At 41.0% G+C, this 18,273-nt stretch overlaps 1 protein-coding gene across 1 annotated transcript in view; it reads right to left on the minus strand.

Annotated features, from left to right (window-relative positions):
• The window catches only part of trioa (trio Rho guanine nucleotide exchange factor a), a 123,076-nt gene that overhangs the window by 84,661 nt on the left and 20,142 nt on the right, over positions 1-18,273 (minus strand). Inside the window, exon 2 of the mRNA XM_037693755.1 lies at positions 7,219-7,293. Coding sequence (XP_037549683.1) covers positions 7,219-7,273 — 55 coding nt within the window. The 5' untranslated portion in view covers positions 7,274-7,293. The remainder of the gene's footprint in view (positions 1-7,218; positions 7,294-18,273) is intronic.

Genomic DNA, 18,273 nt, shown 5'->3' on the forward strand with positions numbered 1-18,273 from the left:
TCCTTCCATCCATCCATCCATCCATCCATCCATCCATCCATCCTTCCATCCTTTCATCCATCCATCCATCCATCCATCCTTCCATCCATCCATCCATCCATCCATCCGTCCTTCCATCCATCCATCCATCCATCCATCCGTCCTTCCATCCGTCCGTCCTTCCATCCGTCCGTCCTTCCATTCATTTTTTATTAAAGTAAATTGAACTGTCTCTGACATTTTGATCGCTGTTATTTTGACAAATTAGCGCCGTTGTTTTGAAACGTGACATATAATGTGAATAACACAAACATTTCTCTCTTTGTATTTTTAATTTATTTTTTACAGTAAGCTTTTTTTATTTATTATGTCTGAAATGTAGCAGGAGTTCAGACACCTGCTGATGTTGTGTGCGCGCTGCGTAGAGCTGTCTGGAGAAGTTTCTGTGCATAACGTGCACTTCCGCAGGGAATTTACTTATTCTGTTTTGAATAAATGATTGTTTCTGTTTCGGGGGTCTGAGAGGAGGAGAAGGGTGTTTTTCAGTGTGCAGCCCCACTGAGGAGGGATAATATGTGGAGAGGAGGAGAGAAGGACTCCGCGCAGAACCTCTGTGCGTAAATGTGATCATCTGTCCCTCTGCCCTCACCCAAAGAGGCTCCTCTCCTGATCCTGGAAGGAGCGTGTAGCTGGTGCGCCCCACGTGCTGCGGCTGGAACATCCACTTCACAGACTGGGTCCGCCGGGATAAAGGCAACGTCTCCTCTTTTTGTATTTTTAATAAATAATCTAAATAAAAATGCGCGATGACTTTGGACTTTTGGGGGCAGAGTTGCTGGGTCCGAACAAAGAGTTGCCGGAATACAACGGGTCAAAATGAGAGAGTTCCTGGATCTTGTTCCAGCAGGATCCGGCTCAAATTAACCACTGCCGAGGACGTGTGTGATGAAGTTTTTCTATAGCCGTTTAATTCTGACTCTGAAGAAGACGACTTTAGTGGTTTTAGTGCACAGGAGTCAGAGTCAGAGATTCTTTATTGTCATTCGCACCTCATGTGGTACATGTGGTGGAGTGAGATTATGTACACAGGGTCCCAGGTGCATTCAACAATAAAATGTAAAAGAAAAACAGTAATAACATCTAAGATATGAACTAAGAAAAACATTAACTAAATATACACTAAGCACTAATAGCATAAAAACATCACGTCGAACATCAGCACAAACATGAACATGAGTCCGTGTGAGCAGATGAGCATGCATGAACACATCAACATGAAACTGATCAGCAGCGAGATGAAACAGATCAGCAGCAACATGTGATTTTTCACAGTGATTATTCTGGTTAGAGATTCATGAGTCTAACAGCCTCAGGGTAGAAGCTGTTCCTCAGTCTAGTGGTTCTACACTTAATGCTCCTCAACCTCCTTCATGAGGGGAGCGGGGCAAAAAGTGTGTGTGCTGGGTGAGTGAGGTCCTTCATGATGCAGGTGGCCCTCTTCCTGCATCTGGAGGTGTAAATATCTGTGATGGCGGGGAGACTGACTCCAACATCTTCTGTGCAGCCTTCTGATAAGGAAGATGAAGATAGAGATCAATGATTTCCTGGTAGACTACAGTATTTTTTTTAACTAGCCATGTTACAGGCACTGTTAGAAAACAAATAAAACTGTACGTATTTGTGTAAGTTACCAGAACGCATTTAATTAAAAGTTTAAAAAAATATTTCTTATTTCTGTGTAAATATCTCATGTTGCAACATGGACACCTGTGGCTTATAAAAAAGTGTGGTGTATATATGTACAATTTATTATTATTTTAATTATTTATTTAGTGGGCATGGTTTATATTTGGGTGCGCTCAATAGTCCTGAAAATTCTGTAATTTTTTTTCTTCTTTCGGCTGCTCTCTTCATCAGGGGTCAAGCGAACTAAGCTGCACAAAGAATTGGCAATCAAGAATTGGCAATCATTTTTACGCCGGATGTCCATCCTGACGCAACCACAGACCATCGAGCTACCACAGCCCTCTGTGTGGAGCAGAGAGCTGCTATCTAGGACACCCGGGGGAGCAGATGGTGGGGGTTAAGGACCTTGCTCAAAGGCCCAGAGTGGGGCAAATTAGGGTGGAGGCAGGTGTGGGTGCTCCACCTATCCCACCCACATTTTGATGTTGTTGGTATCGGGAGTTGAACCGGAGATCTTCCAATCACAGGTCCACCTTCTCTAATAAAGGTTGAATGAATGAAAAAAATCTCTGCACCACCACTCCCGGAAATTACAGTAAACAGTTACTTGAATAAAAACTAGGGATGCACCGATAAATCTGCCGGTGTACAGTCAGTACACCAGTGGGTACTTTATGTCTCGTTGCTTTAGAACACATTTACACGTTTGAATAATTGAGTTAAAGACCAAGCAAACTTAATAAACGCATATGTTGTGTTTGTTTTTGTTCCAAACCTGACACTGTGCAATGCATTATGGGTAAGTATCTCTATCTCAGTTTTATATTGACCTGTCATGAACTCTAACCTTTAACCTTGAGGCCTGTAGAGTCAGATGGAACTCTTGGAGGTTACTTACTTTTTCTGGGCATTGGCAGACAAGATTACTGGTAGAAGTCTTGAATGTTTTCCACTTGTAAATCTTTCTCTCTGTAGAATGATGAACTTCAAACAGTTTGGACATGACCTTTAACCTTCCCAGGTTGATGGAAAGCAACAGCTGCTTCTCTAAAATCACCCCTGATGTCTTTCCTTCTTTGCATTTTGTTAACATACACTTGTGTGAGAGGGGCTCACACTGATGGCGATCAGATAATTATTGTTAATCTTTACTTAACCAGGCAAATCCCACTGAGATCACAGATCTCTTTTGCAAAGGAGGCCTGGGCCTGAAGGCAGCCTAACATGCATGTACCAGGAGAAAACCCACGCAAGCACGAGAAGAACATGCAAACTCCACAAAGAAAGACCCCAGGTCCAACCGGGGAATGGACCCAGGACCTTCTTGCTGTGAGGCAACAATGCTAACCACTGAGCTGTTGTGCTAATTAATCAGGGTTCACAGCATTTCATAACAAAATACCCTGAGTAAATCCTGAGGAATCAGATGTTTCAATCACAAGCAACGCTCAGAACTTAGCATCTTAGGTGGCGGGCAGTCACACTGAGAGATGACAGTAAATGTAGCATAGCCTACGATACACAGATAAGACAGTCACTCCTAATAATTAATTATAAAGTGTTAAGATATTTCCTATTTAGACTGGTCCTATGGATTTGAACTTATGACACTTTTCAATCCAAATTGATATTAAATTAAAGGGTGGCATGGGTAAATTGGTTTATTGGTTAATTAGGAATGTTTTTATATTAGATCACCAGGGGGAGTTGGGAGGTTCTGTTATTTACATACATATGCACGTTAAAACACGTTAAAATGTTTAATTAGATTGTATTCACACAAATACATTTTTCAGCTGTGACAGGCTAAAAATACCGGCAGCGCTCTGTGCAAATAAAAAGGGACGGCACGATTGAAAAAGGGAAGGGGGCACAGAGTTTTCTTTTTTCTTGTTTTCTTTTTCAGACGGACACGATGGACCAGGCCTGCCCTTGGAGTCAAAAAGAAATTCAGAGTCTACAGAACTGATTAACATTTTTAGATAAGAACGCTTTTCTTGCATTAGGACGCCTCCTGCAATTATTAAATCATATTTAGAGAACTGACTTAGACCAATGTTAGAAATTTCCATTATGTTATTGCACCACACCTGGGAGAGGCTGAATTCCTAGGCAGATGTCCAGATGCTGGGTCAGGCGGCCTGAGGCTGGCAGGTCATCACGTTAGCCGTCAGCTCTGACATCTTATTTTGACCTGAGGCTGCCAGGTCACACCCGCTATAGCCTGTAGGCATCTCCCGCCAACATATAAGGAGCAGTTCACATTCAACCAGAGGAAAGTGATTAATTGCTTGCTTATCTGGCGGTATTGAACTGGGAGTTTTTATGCGAGAGAACCCCTTTGGAGACTCTCGCCCAGGGGGGAGTTGTTAAGATATTTCTTATTTAGACTGGTCCTATGGATTTGATCTGCTCAGAGACGGGATTATAATGAAATTATGACCCGGTTCTGACTGGGTTAAACTGGGCCAGCAAACTCTTGAGAGAGTCTCCCTGATAATTTAATTTAATCTGTAAAGAAATAGTTTAATCAGCTTGCCACATCACTTAGGAAGGCTTTAAAGCACTGTCTCATGTTTTCCTTACACGTCAGTACACATAAGACCACACTTAGTCCCGCCCCCTCATACACTGACAGGTTGAGCTCCCTCTTCTGCGAAGGGCGGAGCCTAGGGCCCTATAAATGAATGATGACACGAGACATCGGGGCTCTCTTCTTCCGGGTCTGTGATCGCGTCACAGACTGAATAGAGTCCAGCGCTGTAAATTGTAATCTTTTACTGCCTTTTTCTAATATAATTGATAAAACTTAATTGACGTTTCCTTGATTTATTGATTAGTATAGTTGCCACTTCTGAGGAGGGTTCAAGCCGGGGGTAAAGACGTGAGCTGGGGGGGTTTCCGGATCCGGTGGCCCGCAGCGGCTCCCGTCTTTAACAAGAGTATGACTGATATATCGGTAGGACTGATATTTTACGTTGATATGGACATTTGGGGTCCTATCGGTATCTGTGATAATGGTCCCATTATGCGCAGATATAAACACTTCTAACTTTCACACAGCAATGAAGGCTACCTATGGGACAAATCTGTAAGTTCTCTGGATGGGGAACAAAACGTTTCTCACTTAAAGAAACTTGACATGATTTAACATTTTTTGTTGTAATCTACCTGGATGACTGAGCTTACAAACCTTTTTTTTTAAATAAAGCTAACATTTAGATAGCCTAGCATAGGTTACTGCCTTGGAAAACTTTATCCAGAACAATAAATCTAACAGAGGTAAAATATATCAGTGTTAGTAATGTTATCTTTGTTATCCTCATTGAAATGCATTGTCTGAAATCTTTACTTCTCTGCAAAGAAAATAAATTCTGCTGCGATCAACACTAATTAGACCTTCACCGTACGTGACGGACTGTTTAATCAATGAACAGGGAAGAGCGTTTCTTTGTTTCATAAATATTTTTGTAACACACTTGATAACTTTATCCTATAGTGGAGGATAGAAAATGTGAACGCACGAAGACTTGGAGTGTTAAACAGGTTTAAAAGTAGCTGTTTACTTACATTCTTGGGGGTAGACAAAGTTTAAAAATATGCTGCCAAATTAATATATCGATTACTGGCATTAGCTGACCCTCCCAATATCGGTATTGGCGATAGACAAAATTTCCATATCGGCCAGACTCTAATTAATTATACTGTATAACATCAGAAACTAAAAAGCCGCCATAGCCAATCAGTAAGTATACATGTACTATGTACACTGTAGAAGCAGAAGATGGACATTAATACATGTATATATCAAACTCTCCAAGATCTTCCTTTAACCTTTAATCATTCCTTGACTGAAAAATATTAAACATTTTCCAGGTTTTCCCTGATTTCTCGAGTCACTGGGAATCCTGTCAATACGTGTAATCAGCAGCATCTGGCTGCTGCTGAACCTCTTTAATCCTTTGGAAGCAGCGAGTGTGGACTTGGTTTATCTGCACAGCTTTTTCAGTTTGTCTTTGATTTAGTTCAATAAATAACGGCATGGTGGAATCTGTTGTTTTTCTACACTTGAGGTTAGATTTGAATAATCTTATAACTCGATAATCTTTTTTTGTTGTGGTTATAGGTAAAACCCTAGAAGTGAAAGTGGGTGGACTTTCTTGTTTGCTGTGACTGTACATGTCAAAAAGAAATAAATATGTCTAAACGTGATGGTATATAGAGAAAATGTTGTAATATAGGAAAAGCCAAACCTTGGAAAACAAAAATATGTTGTTTATATGGTCTAAAACTACACCACCTTATAAATCCATAAGAATATTCAATATTAAGCATTTTCCAGGTTTTCCCTGATTTCTCAAGTCACTGGGAATATTTATAAGAATATTTCTGCCTTTAAAAGTCCTCCGGGTGTAAAATAAGCTCCTGAATATTGACTTGTTATTCTACACAGTGCAGCACATTGTAAAGGAACTGAGTGATGAGTTTTATCCCAACACCCTGCAGAGTTTCTTTTCTCTTGTGGGAACTAGCAAACACAAGCTGACTGCGCTCAACCCACAAATTAGTGAGTTCAGTCGGGGTTCTGTGTGCCTGCAGGCTCCACCGGGCTGCTCTGAAGGGGAAAATCTACCGTGCACGTGGTAGCAGGGAAACATGAGAGACGGCTGTTTTATTACGGGGCCAGAGTCAGGATAATAAGCTTAGTTCATTTACCCTCCTCTTCACCAGCAGCCCCTTCTCTCCAGCCCTCCCTAGACCATTTTAAGCCAATTACCCAGCCAGCGACTACGCTGGGATGAGGCAGCTGACAGCAAGTCATCTCCATGGCAACGCTGCCCTGCATCTCCCTCTCCCAATCGCACATTTATTTGTCCGAGTCATTGTTCTCATCGCTGTCGTTTTTAGCTGTGACCTTCACAGCACACATGGAAGGACCAGAAGAGGACTAAGCACACACCAATGAACGCGCACTCACTCACTTCATGTGTGTGCACGTCGTCTGCACGAGCGTTTCCTGTGGCATTCCCGTGCTCACGGATATACGAGCTGATGCACACACAGACTCGGGATGAATAATGTTTTTGCACATTGTACAAACAATCCTGCTGGATGTTCTTGGCAGTTTGTATCTGCGGCTCAGCTCACTGAGTTTTCTCTGGCACAACTCAAGCCTGTGTGTGTGCATGTGTGTGCGCATGTGTGTGTGTCAGACGTGGCTGAGCAAAGGCACATCGGCAGCTGCAGCTCTGTATTTTGCAGTCCTGTCGACACCGGTTACGCAATGGGCATCTGTGTGTGAGTCACTGTGCACTGAGTGGATGAAAAGGTTTGAAGATGGGTCAAGGGCTAAGTGTCTGGGCCTCAGCCTGACCCCCCCTCCCCCCCTCCGAGTTTTTACAGCTAGAGTAAACAGCTTGTTATTATGTGCACACGCTGTATGTGTGTGAGTGCAGGAGACAGATGAAGCACTTAGCAGGAAAGCTGCAGCCAAGTGTCCACAGCACAGTTCATGAACGCCACACAGACAAATACAGCCTGCGAGAAACTTACCTGACAGGAAGGCTACTTTCTCTTTGAGGATGGGAAGCACCTCCATCGCTCTCATCTCCTCATTTCTCTTGAAGCCTGAACAGAAAGAAAGAAGCAAATCAGGACAAAAAGAACAAAATAGAAACACTAAAGTTCATATTCAATAATCCAGGTAGAAACACAACGATGTTCAGTCAGGTCATCTGGAAGGATTTTTTTTCCCGAGACGTTTCGTCCTTCATCCAAAGGACTTTGGTGTTTTGAAGCACTTTGGCATGGCTGCCTCAGAGGAGTTGACGGGGGAGAGGGGGCCCAGAGGCCATCTAATCACCAGCAAACACTTTTCCCCCATTATGGGAATGTGGTATTTGTGGGACTCAGTTTGTTTGGTGGCTCCTCAGATTGAAGAGTCCATCGGATGAAGGACGAAACATCTCAGCAAAAAAAAAAAAAAAAGAAACCATCCAGATGACCTGACTGAACATTGTTGAACAAAATAGAAAGCTTTCTTCCTTCCTGTCTTTCCCTAGTCGAAAAACCAAAGCTCATTTTATTTCCTGAAGGGCAGATTGTTTGGGACAGAGGCAGCAGATGTTTAATAGTAATCTGGACATGTGCAGCAGAAAGAGAAACAGCTGCGATGAGAGAAAACGACCCAGATATGAGAAAAGTTGAGGAACACGGAACTTTTCTAACTCTTATAAAAGATTAAAACAGTGTATAGAACTGGCACAAAAAAAATCAAAGTGACAATTATTCTGCAAGTATAATAGAAACATTATTAGCATGGCAAATATGCAGTTTGTGTTTGCAGTTTATTGCGATCTTTAGTGTTAGAGAAACTGTAGACATTATGATGAAAATGTGCAATTGTACTAAAATACTTTTGCTACAATTAGCACCTTCAGCCTGGATCATTCACCCCGCTACTACAAGAGGAGAACAACCAAAAAACAGCCAAGGGAGTGGTGGCGCAGAGGTTAGAGAAGGTGGGCCCGTGATCGGAAGGTTGCTGGTTCAACTCCCCGGACCGACAACTTCAAAATGTGGGTGGGAAAGGTGCAACGGCCACACCTGCCTCCACCCTCATTTGCCCCACTCTGGGCCCTTGAGCAAGGCCCTTAAGCACTGCCCCGGGTGCCCTAGATGGCAGCTCTCTGCTCCACACAGAGGGTTGTGGTAGCTCGGTGGTTGTGTCAGGAAGGACATCCGGCATAAAAAAACAAAAAAACAATTGCCAGTCTTTGTACGAGTTAGTTCACTGTGGCAACCCCTCAAGAACAAGAAGAAAAAGAACAAGAAGTACAAGAATAAGAACAAGACGAACAAGAAGATTAAAGGGATAGTCTGGTCACTTTTGAAGTGATGTTCTGGTAAATGGTTTTCAGTTAGCACCTTATCAGACATGGCATCAGTCTTAGAGCCTGGAGTGCTAGGCTAGTCACAAATTGATGTTTTTAGTTCATTGTTTTTCAGACTTATAAAACAACACTTTCTCTAAAAACACCACACTGGAGTGAAAGGACACTACATTAGATAATATTAAATATATACACTTTTCCATGACACCATCTGCTTAGTTTGTTGCCATTTTTGCTAACCAGTAGGGATGTAACAATACATTGATTTATAGATTCAATGATTAATGATTCAATTATATCGTGGCAAAACTAAAACATTGATTCATATCGTCATCTTTAAAATACGCTTTTACTTTGAAATTGCCAAGGCACGTCTGTGTCACCATTTCCGTGCACGGCTGCGCTCTGCGGCCGCCTCAGCAACATGGCAGACGAGGCAGAAAACACAGATAATGAACTTCACTCTCCTGCTGGATTTAAATCAACTCTGTGGAAACATTTTGGATTCTGACAGAAGTGAGTTCAAATACTCAGGAAACAACAAATCTGTTCGTTCACCTGAAGAAGAGACACGGCATTGATAGCCATGTTGTGCAAGCTTAATATCTGATTTTGTTTCTTTATAACTGAAAGGTAATCGGGACACATTTAAGTTAACTGGTTTAAAAAATGCACCTAAACATGAGAAATGTGACACTATACTTAACAGATCATTTATTTTATTTTTTCATTCATTAAGATTTTTATTTTTATTATTTTATGCCTGGTGCCTGTAATAACAGAAATAAAATGGTTAAATCATATTTGAATTGTTTTTGTAAATGTATTTATATGTAAATGAGATGGGCATTTGATATCGCAATATATTGATCGCAGACTTGTGACTCGAATAGAATCGAAGTCATATCGTGACAGACTTTGTGATATCGAGAAAAATCATATTGTCATACAAACAATCAATATAATATCGTATCGTAGCAAAGCTGGTGATTTACACCCCTACTAACCAGTTGTGTTTGTTTCTACCGCACGTGTTGAAGACGTAGAAAGACCTTGTATATATTCATAGTGTTAAGGCTACAAACGCATGTCTGCCTGATCAGAACATCTAATCAGACCAAAACGTTATTAAACTCCCAACACACTGACCAGCTCAGCAGCCTCAGCACCATCAGCACACACATCGTAGTGACACGGATGTAGACAGGTTGGAAAACAGAGAAACTAAAGAACGTCATGTAAACTGTTTATAAGATGAATATTAGCATTGGTATGTAGTTTTGTTTAAGTTGTTTTATAAAAAGAAAACCTATTTTTTATGTGGAGTTGTTGGCTAGCCATTAGCCGACTTTTGCCTTGTCTCCATGCTCTATGGCTGATGTCATAGCGGATAAAGTACTAAGTAACAATAACTATCTGACAGAATATCACTGCTAAGGGCTGCAGTGGGCTCCTCATTACACATAATTTGTCAACGATGGTTGTGGTGGTTTGTCATTGTCCTGCAGAGAGCATGGTGGCAGTGTAACTATAATGTGGGGCCAAGAAGCACAAGTGTAACTTTGCTGTTGAGAATTTAAAACAAGACTTACCACACTGGGCTCATGTCTCAGCTATAAACATATCACTCCATTATTTTTCACAATTGACATGCTTAAGCCCCAATAAGTCATGGAAAGACAAGTGGGGTGGTCATCCAGTATGAAGAAGGACTTAGATATTTTTAACATCTCTGAACTGTCTTTTTTTTTTATGTATTTTGTCATAAAACAGCAGCAAACCAAAAAATGCTACAGAAGTCAGAACATAATCAATGATGTGAGTTTGTAAACTGCTTTTCAAAGAAATAAAATTGAAACAAATCAGAGGAAACGGAGACCATCTTCGTGTAAACACTGCTGTTGATCTAGAGTTGAGTCAAAGGACAGAACACACTGAAGTTAACACCAATTTAAAAATGGGATCCCTGGTATCTACAGCCACCTCTGAATGCAGCCTAAACAAGAAGTTCATTTTGAATGTGTGTAGGTCTGCGGTAACAACTGTCTGCACGTAGTATGATCAGACAGGGTGGAGGTCAACATAAGATCTGAACAGGCCTGCGCATGTTAATAAATGAGAAGTAAACAAACCAATGTTAGTATTTTATCTAGACTGATAGACGATGCTCTGTTTTTAGCAAATTGGGATCATAACTGTTTGCTTGAAAGTTCACACAACTGCATCAAATGTCAATAACATGTTGGTGACAGTAGAGCTGTCGCCGCTCAGCAAGAAGGTTGCTGGATCAAATACCAGAAAGCCGGGGACCTTTCTGCGTGGTGTTTGCATGTTCTCTCCGTGCATGCGTGGGTTTTCTCCGGGTACTCCAGTTTCCTCCCACAGAGCAAAAGCATGCATGTTAGACTGATGGGTTAGACTCTAAATTGTCCCTAGGTGTGAGTGAGAGTGTCCCACCTCTCACAGTAACTGCTGGACATGGGCACCAGAGACCCCCGCGACCCGAAAAGAAAGAAGCGGGTAAAGATGATGGATGGATGATGCCCCGGTGTTCCAGGTGTCATGGCGTTCATGGTGCATGAAATATTAAACCATTCAACCATCAACCCACTCTCATCCATACCAATTCCAAGCAAATAAAATGGTTCAAATGTTCACCCGCTGATCTAATGAAATCAAATGACAAATCTTGAACATTCGCTTTTTAAAAAAATTAAAAAAAAAACATTTCATTCCTGATTTTATTAAAACCTGAGTGGGACTTTTTCTTTAATTAAATGATGGTGTATGAATATGCCAACAAGATGTCGCCATAAACGCATAAATGTAATTCATTTACTTTCCATTCTAAGTCTGTGTTTGCTTTCTAAGACCATAATATTTCCTTATAAATAATAAAATCTCTCTCTTATTCACTGTTGAGCAACGAATTACTCAGTAGCTGCTGAACTCAACACTTTTCTCTCCAGTTCTGCAACTCATGTTTTGAGAAAACCCTCAGGCACACAGCTAAGAACCAATGTGTTTAACATTTAATGTAGCTGAAAAAAAAAAAGAAAATTAATACTAGGACATCTTCTGGCAAGGAATGGGATTGATTATAAACTGCCAACCTGTACATGCTGAGCTGGATCTGCAAGCTTTCATGGTGTGAAAGATCCCACAGTGTCAAAGGTTCAGTCATAAGAAACAAACAGCTGGCGGGGGATATTTAATAAGTAAAAACTTGTTTAAACAACTCCTGTACATGAACGCGAAAATTCCTGAGGTCAATGAACTCTCATCTGAGCTGAAACAGAAAACAGAACAAAACCAAAAACAGAGTGAGGTCAGATTTGGTCTTTCAGACAGAGCAGAGCTTTGGTTAATGAGACTGACGATGCTCTTAGAAAGTAATCACTGGCTGCACATCTACAACTGACTACTTAATGTCAACTCCATCCAAGATGGCCGCCACAGCTGAGCAGCTTTAGCAAATGCAAAAATGGCTCTGACTCTGTCAATTTCACACACACTGAGATTCAACTTGGTGTGGCAGTAGCTGAGAGTCACACCCACCTTACACGCTGAGCTCTAACTGATTATGTAAAATCTGTTTTTAAAATGTTGTCAATTAAGTCTGGAGACATCTATGTCTGTTAGCAAAAAATCTTGTTAACCACAAAGCAGGTTTCAATGAATTTGCCAGAAAGTCATAACGTTCATCTACAACTTTGGAGTCACCTTGATTTAAGATGGCCGCCACAGTTGATCAATCTTAGAAATTACGAAACTGCGTTATCTCGGCCAACTTTATATATACAGAGCTCAAATTTGGTATAGTAGTTGCTGAGCACCATCCCCATCACATAATCTGAGCTCTACATGTTGCATACAATATTTGCTTAAAACTTTAACGTTTGGCGGCCACTCTGTTTTTGTCTGTTGGCAAAATATAATGAATGTATTTGGCATCTACAATGACATTTTTTTGGAGTTACCCCTTTTCAAGATGGTGGCCACAGCTAATCAAACTTGGCAAACACCAAAGAGGCTATAACTCTGAATTTTACATATATTGAGATAAAATTTGCTGTGGTAGCAGCTGAGTCATCCTCAACACTTAGTCTGATTGCTAACACATCTCATGAGATGTCACGGCATTGTGAGATTGCACGAAACATTATTTACGAACATTAAAGTTCATGCCCAATAATCCAGGTAAAAAATCCAACAAAGTTCTAGGCCTGTTGCGATAAACAATAAATCAATTAATCACATGATAAATGAAAATTATCAACCTCATTTTCATTTATCGGCTTGATTGTTTCATCATGTCTCTCTCTTTCTACTACTAAGCTGAGAAGCTAAGCTACGAGCTAAGCTAACAGGCTGACCTTGGAAAAAACCTCCGTCTTGTCAAAGCTCCAAAATTCATGGTTGAAACCCGTGTCTTTGTGTAAAGTTGTTCTCTGCAAAAAGAAGCTGAGAACTTGTTTACTGATTGTTTTTAATTAAAAGCTTTGTGTGAGAAATGCTATGCTAAAGAGCTCAAACCACACCGAGCGTCCGCCAGGAGCTGCAATAAACTCAGTCTTATAAATAGCCCCTTCACACAGTGGGTCACCAGTTGGATGTTGATGAGATGGTTTCTGGAGTCCGCCCTCGCCTCCACTGACTCATCTGAGGCAGCCATGTCCAAAGTGATTCAAAAAGTTGTTCAAGTTGAGCATGAACTTTGATGTTTTGAACCACTTTGGCCATGGCTGCCTCAAACGAGTTGGCAGGGGAGAGGGCGGACTCCAGAAACCATCTCATCAACATCAAACTGGTTGACCCACTTTGAGAAGGTGCTTTTTATAAGGCTGAGTTTGTTGTGGCTCCTCAGACTGATGAAGTCTTCTGGATGAAAAACAAAACGTTTCAACAAAATGAAACCGTCCAGAGGACTTGACTTAATTTTGTTGGATTTTTTGCAAAGTTTGACCAGTGGCTATGTTTTATCAGTTCTTGCCTTAAGAGGATCTTAGTTTTGAAGTTTGGGCATGAAAGGTGGCAGGTGATATGAATGTCTTCAATGAATACTAGGTATTTTATTACATCGATATCCATGTTCCATTTCAGAAATATAAAACATTGATGCAAGTCCCTAATGACACAAAATATATCACTTAATGAGGATTTGACTGCAAATACATCAAGGTTACAAGACTGAGGTTAGCCTAATAAGCTCAATTTGGCTAAATGATCACTTTTCCCCTCAAAGGAACCTGCCCCTACTTGTGTGCACAAATCTGTTAGCATGTTTTTCTTTCCCTAAATGCACGGCTCCTATTAATAGGACAGCAGTGAACATGTTGGTGCAGTTATCTGAATTAGCGCTCTGCTGTTTCTTTCGGGAACATTTTGCAACAGCGTTCACCGTTAGAAAGCACTGCAAGGCATGCGCAGATGGCTAAATCTGACGTGGGAACAGATTTTCAGAAGAATGCAACAGATTGTGTCATGAAAAAAAAGAGCAGCACTGTGCAAATCATGTGTTGCAGTGTTGAAAGAAAAATGTAGCCTTATGAGGTGGTAAATCTCACTTGAGTAATTTACACACTGGTTACAATTACTGTGCATAATGTGCCTTCACCAGTTAGTGTTTCTGGCATTTCTCCATGACTCAGGACAATTTAAAAACTTATAATTAACCAACCGATAAAACCAATGTTTCTTTTTCTCAAAAGTGCACGAACTATGTTACAAGTTGTGCTAAAGTTAGGCCGTGTTTACATGAGAACAATCTCTGAAAACAGAGGTGTTTCTTAAAACATTTATTGGACTGGGGGGAAAAAAAGGCCAGGTTTCATGGATTTGCTGTATTTTCCATGCCAGGCAGGGTTGCCAGATAAGAAACAATGAACTATTTTAATGTTGCTTTAAAATTATTGTATTTTGACCTAAACTGACGCATGTGCTGAGTGAGGGTGCTGTATGTGTTTGAAGAACATGTGCACAGAAAAGGACGGGGTAAAAAAGTGTATTTATGTTTATCTGGCAACCCTGAATAGCTCAGCTGCTTGCATCACGTGTGAGGTGTCATCATGATGACAGTTACAGTACATCCAAACTGGTGAATACACAAACGTTCCTTCTGACCTAGGTTGTTGTTGGTTTGCTCCTACATGCTACAAAAGGGTAACACAAAAAAACACTCTGCTTTATTGTAACTGTTAGTGTAGAAAAGCTTTTGACTGCAGAGAATGTGCAATTTCACACCTGCAGAGAATTTCACACCTCTACGGGTGCTTCACCCAAAAACCCTCCACTAGGATTCAGAAACCTTCGGCTTCAGAGAGAACAATGGATTGTTGTCAAGTACATGAACGCCCGAACCGCAGCAGAAAAGCTCTGGTTTCACTCAAAAAAACACGCATCGTATGAAAAAGGCTATAGTGTCCTGCCTTTAATGGAAAAGCAGCTATGGTGATGGGACTGAACATGAAGCTGACGAGATCTAAAAGTCATCAGATTAATAATGAGTAGTACGTCTGGAACACTTATGCATATATGAATGAAGTTTGAGATAGTCCTTCAAATTAAATCAAACTTTAATGTCTACTGTACCGATACGTAGAAAAAAAAAAGGTGATTATTTCAGAATAAAATGGTTTTTCCTGCCTGCACAGAGAAACTAAGTTTTTATTTTAAATCTGCACTTTGGAACTTTTTTTTTTTAACAAAATTTGTTTTCCTCACCAAAACCTTGGTTTAAGCTAAGAACTGGAATCAGCTAGTTAAAGCTTTAAAAAAAAAAAAATCTTAATCCGCTAAAAAGCGGCCATGTTTAGCTGAAACAACCACGTGCACACCAGTCTGATGGTGAGCTTTACTCCAGTCTGCTCTCTGCATGTTGCCGTGTTTACTTCTGTAGGCCAATTAGACACTAACGAGGAGATGGATGAGAGCCTGTCTCTTTATTCCCCCCTCATTCTTTTTCTTTTGTTCCTCTTCCAATTAGTTCCTCCTAGGGGAGAGTACAACTCCACTGTAAAAAATGGACTTTAGTGTTTTTTAAAGATAAATGCTGAGACTCCTACAAACAGGACCAAATGGATCAAGTTTCTTATTTACCGGCATATTAGCTGTTGGATTAAGCAGCATTTACATTTTCCTAATACGCTGAACAAAAATATAAACGCATCACTTTTGTTTTCTCCCATTTTTCATGAGCTGAACTCAGATCTAAGACTTTTTCTCTCAAATATTGTTCACAACTTGTGTAAATCTGTGTTAGTGAGCACTTCTCCTCTGCACAGATAATCCATCCACCTCACAGGTGTGGCAGATCAAGATCCTGATTGGACAGCAGGATTATTGCACAGGTGTTCTTTAGGCTGACCACAATAAAAGGCCACTCTCAAATGTGCAGTTTTGTCACAGCACAATGCCACAGTCATGTTTTGAGGGAGCAGCTGTACATCCAGCCAGCCTCACAACCACAGACCACGTGTAACCACACCAGTCCAGGACCTCCACATCCATCTTTCCCTCTAAGATCGTCCTAGACCAGCCACAGCTGCAGAAACAATCAGGTAGCATAACCAAAGAATTTCAGAGTATCAGACACTGTCTCAGGCAAGTTCATCTGCATGCTCGTCATCCTCATTGAGGTCTCCACTTGACTGCAGTTCGTCTTTGTAACAGACTTGAGTGGACAAATGCTCATTCGATGGCACATGGCATGCTGGAGAGGTGTTCTCCTCACGGATGAGTCCTGGTTTTCACTGTGCAGGGCAGATGGCAGACCACCGGTAACATGTGGGTGAGAGGTTTGCTGATGTCACTGTTGTGAATCGAGTGGTCCACGGTGGTGATGCGGTTATGGTGTGGGCAGACGTATGTTCCAGCACAGATGCATTTTATTGATGGCGATGCACAGAGATGTGGTGATGAGATCCTGAGGCTCACTGTTGTGCCGTTCATCCTCGACCATCACCTCATGTTGCATCAGGGTAATATACAGTCCCATGTTGCAAGGATCTGTACACAATTCCTGGAAGCTGAAAACATTCCAGTTCTTGCATGGCCAGCAGACGTGTCACCCATTGAGCATGTTTGGGAAGCTCTGGATCGACGTATACGACAGGTCCTGATATTATCCATCAACTTTAAACAGCCATTGAAGGTGTGGACCAACATTTCACAGGCCTCAATCAACAACCGGATCAACTCTATGTGAAGGTGTTGCACTGCATGAGGCAAATGGTGGTCACACCAGATACTGACTGGTTTTCTGAACCCCCCCAACCCCCCATACAGTAAAAATGCACATTTTAAAGTGGCCTTTTAATGTGGTCAGGCTAAGGCACACCTGTGCAACAATCCTGCTGTCTGATCTGCATCTTGATCTGCCACACCTGTGAGGTGGATGGACGATCTCCACAAAGGACAAGTGCTCACTAACACAGATTGACACAAGTTGTGAACAATATTTGAGAGGAAAAGACCATTTGTGTGTCAGTGTATTTATTTCATGGCGAATGTAACTCCAATAGTCACTTGTTGCTCTGATTACTAACTTAAAAATCAAACCTAATTTATAAAATAAACTACGGTAAGTTCAAAAAGACTTAAAAAATAAACAAATAGCTTCTACAATACTTTTATAAAAAGATTAAAATAAAGGCCAATATTCTGATGTATAAATGGACGGGAAGAGCACAAACAACTAAGACAAAGAAATAAAAACGACCCTTGATTTCAAGTTTTTAAGAAGAAATTCTGAGCTCTAAAATAATAGAAGTCTACGAGACAGGAGAAATGTGTGGTCTCTATTTTAGGATTTGAGAGAAGTTCCACAGCAACGAGAGGCAAAGAAGACAAAACTCCCTTTGTTTTCATGAATAAACTGCGATTAAGTGTAAAGATAGGGGGAATAAGAAAGCTTTGTTCGATAAGTTTGACCCAATAATTAGCATGTTTGATATAATCACACTCTAGGTTGAACATTTTGTAGTAAAATCTCCTAAATTCAACAGATGATGTAAAAACAAGCATGAAAATTCCTGCTCAGTCATGTAAAGTCCAACTGTGACCAATTTCAACTTTGATGGTTTGATGAATGAGCTGGGTGTTCCCACTTGTTTCACCTCAATCCAGTTGTTGTTTTTGTAGAAATGTTTCACTCTTTTCAGGCAGAATTAGCAGAAGTTGAATGTTGTACACTGCTTCTAGAATTGGAGCACGCTGTTCCCAATTGTTGCGATGTATTCTTTGTACGACGTTTCCAAAACTGCAGGAGGAGCCGAGAATTAAGACCATGAAACAATGAAACAGCTGAACAGTGAGAAAAGTTCTCCACAGCTTATTCAGCCTGAAACATCATTTTACTTGAACACTTGTTTGCCTTATATTGATCGTATTTTCTGGTGTATAAGTCACAATTTTTTTTTAATAGATTTGTCAGTCCTGCGACTTATACGTCGAAACAACTTATATACTTGTTTTTTCATATTCATTACACAACTTTTGACTGCCGCTCTAAATTTCGAAGAATTGCAACAGCGAGTCCTCCCGTACAAACTAAATTCACTCAGGTGGTGCAGGAACGCTGGAAAGCTAGCGGCAACCGGCCGTGATGGATGGCTGGATGGATGGATGGCTGGATGAATGGCTGGATGGATGGCTGGATGAATGGCTGGATGGATGGCTGGATGAATGACTGTATGGATGGCTGGATGAATGACTG

The sequence above is a fragment of the Nematolebias whitei genome, chromosome 19 (assembly GCF_014905685.2).
Source record: "Nematolebias whitei isolate Nwh7 chromosome 19, NemWhi1, whole genome shotgun sequence".
Classification (NCBI taxonomy): domain Eukaryota; kingdom Metazoa; phylum Chordata; class Actinopteri; order Cyprinodontiformes; family Rivulidae; genus Nematolebias; species Nematolebias whitei.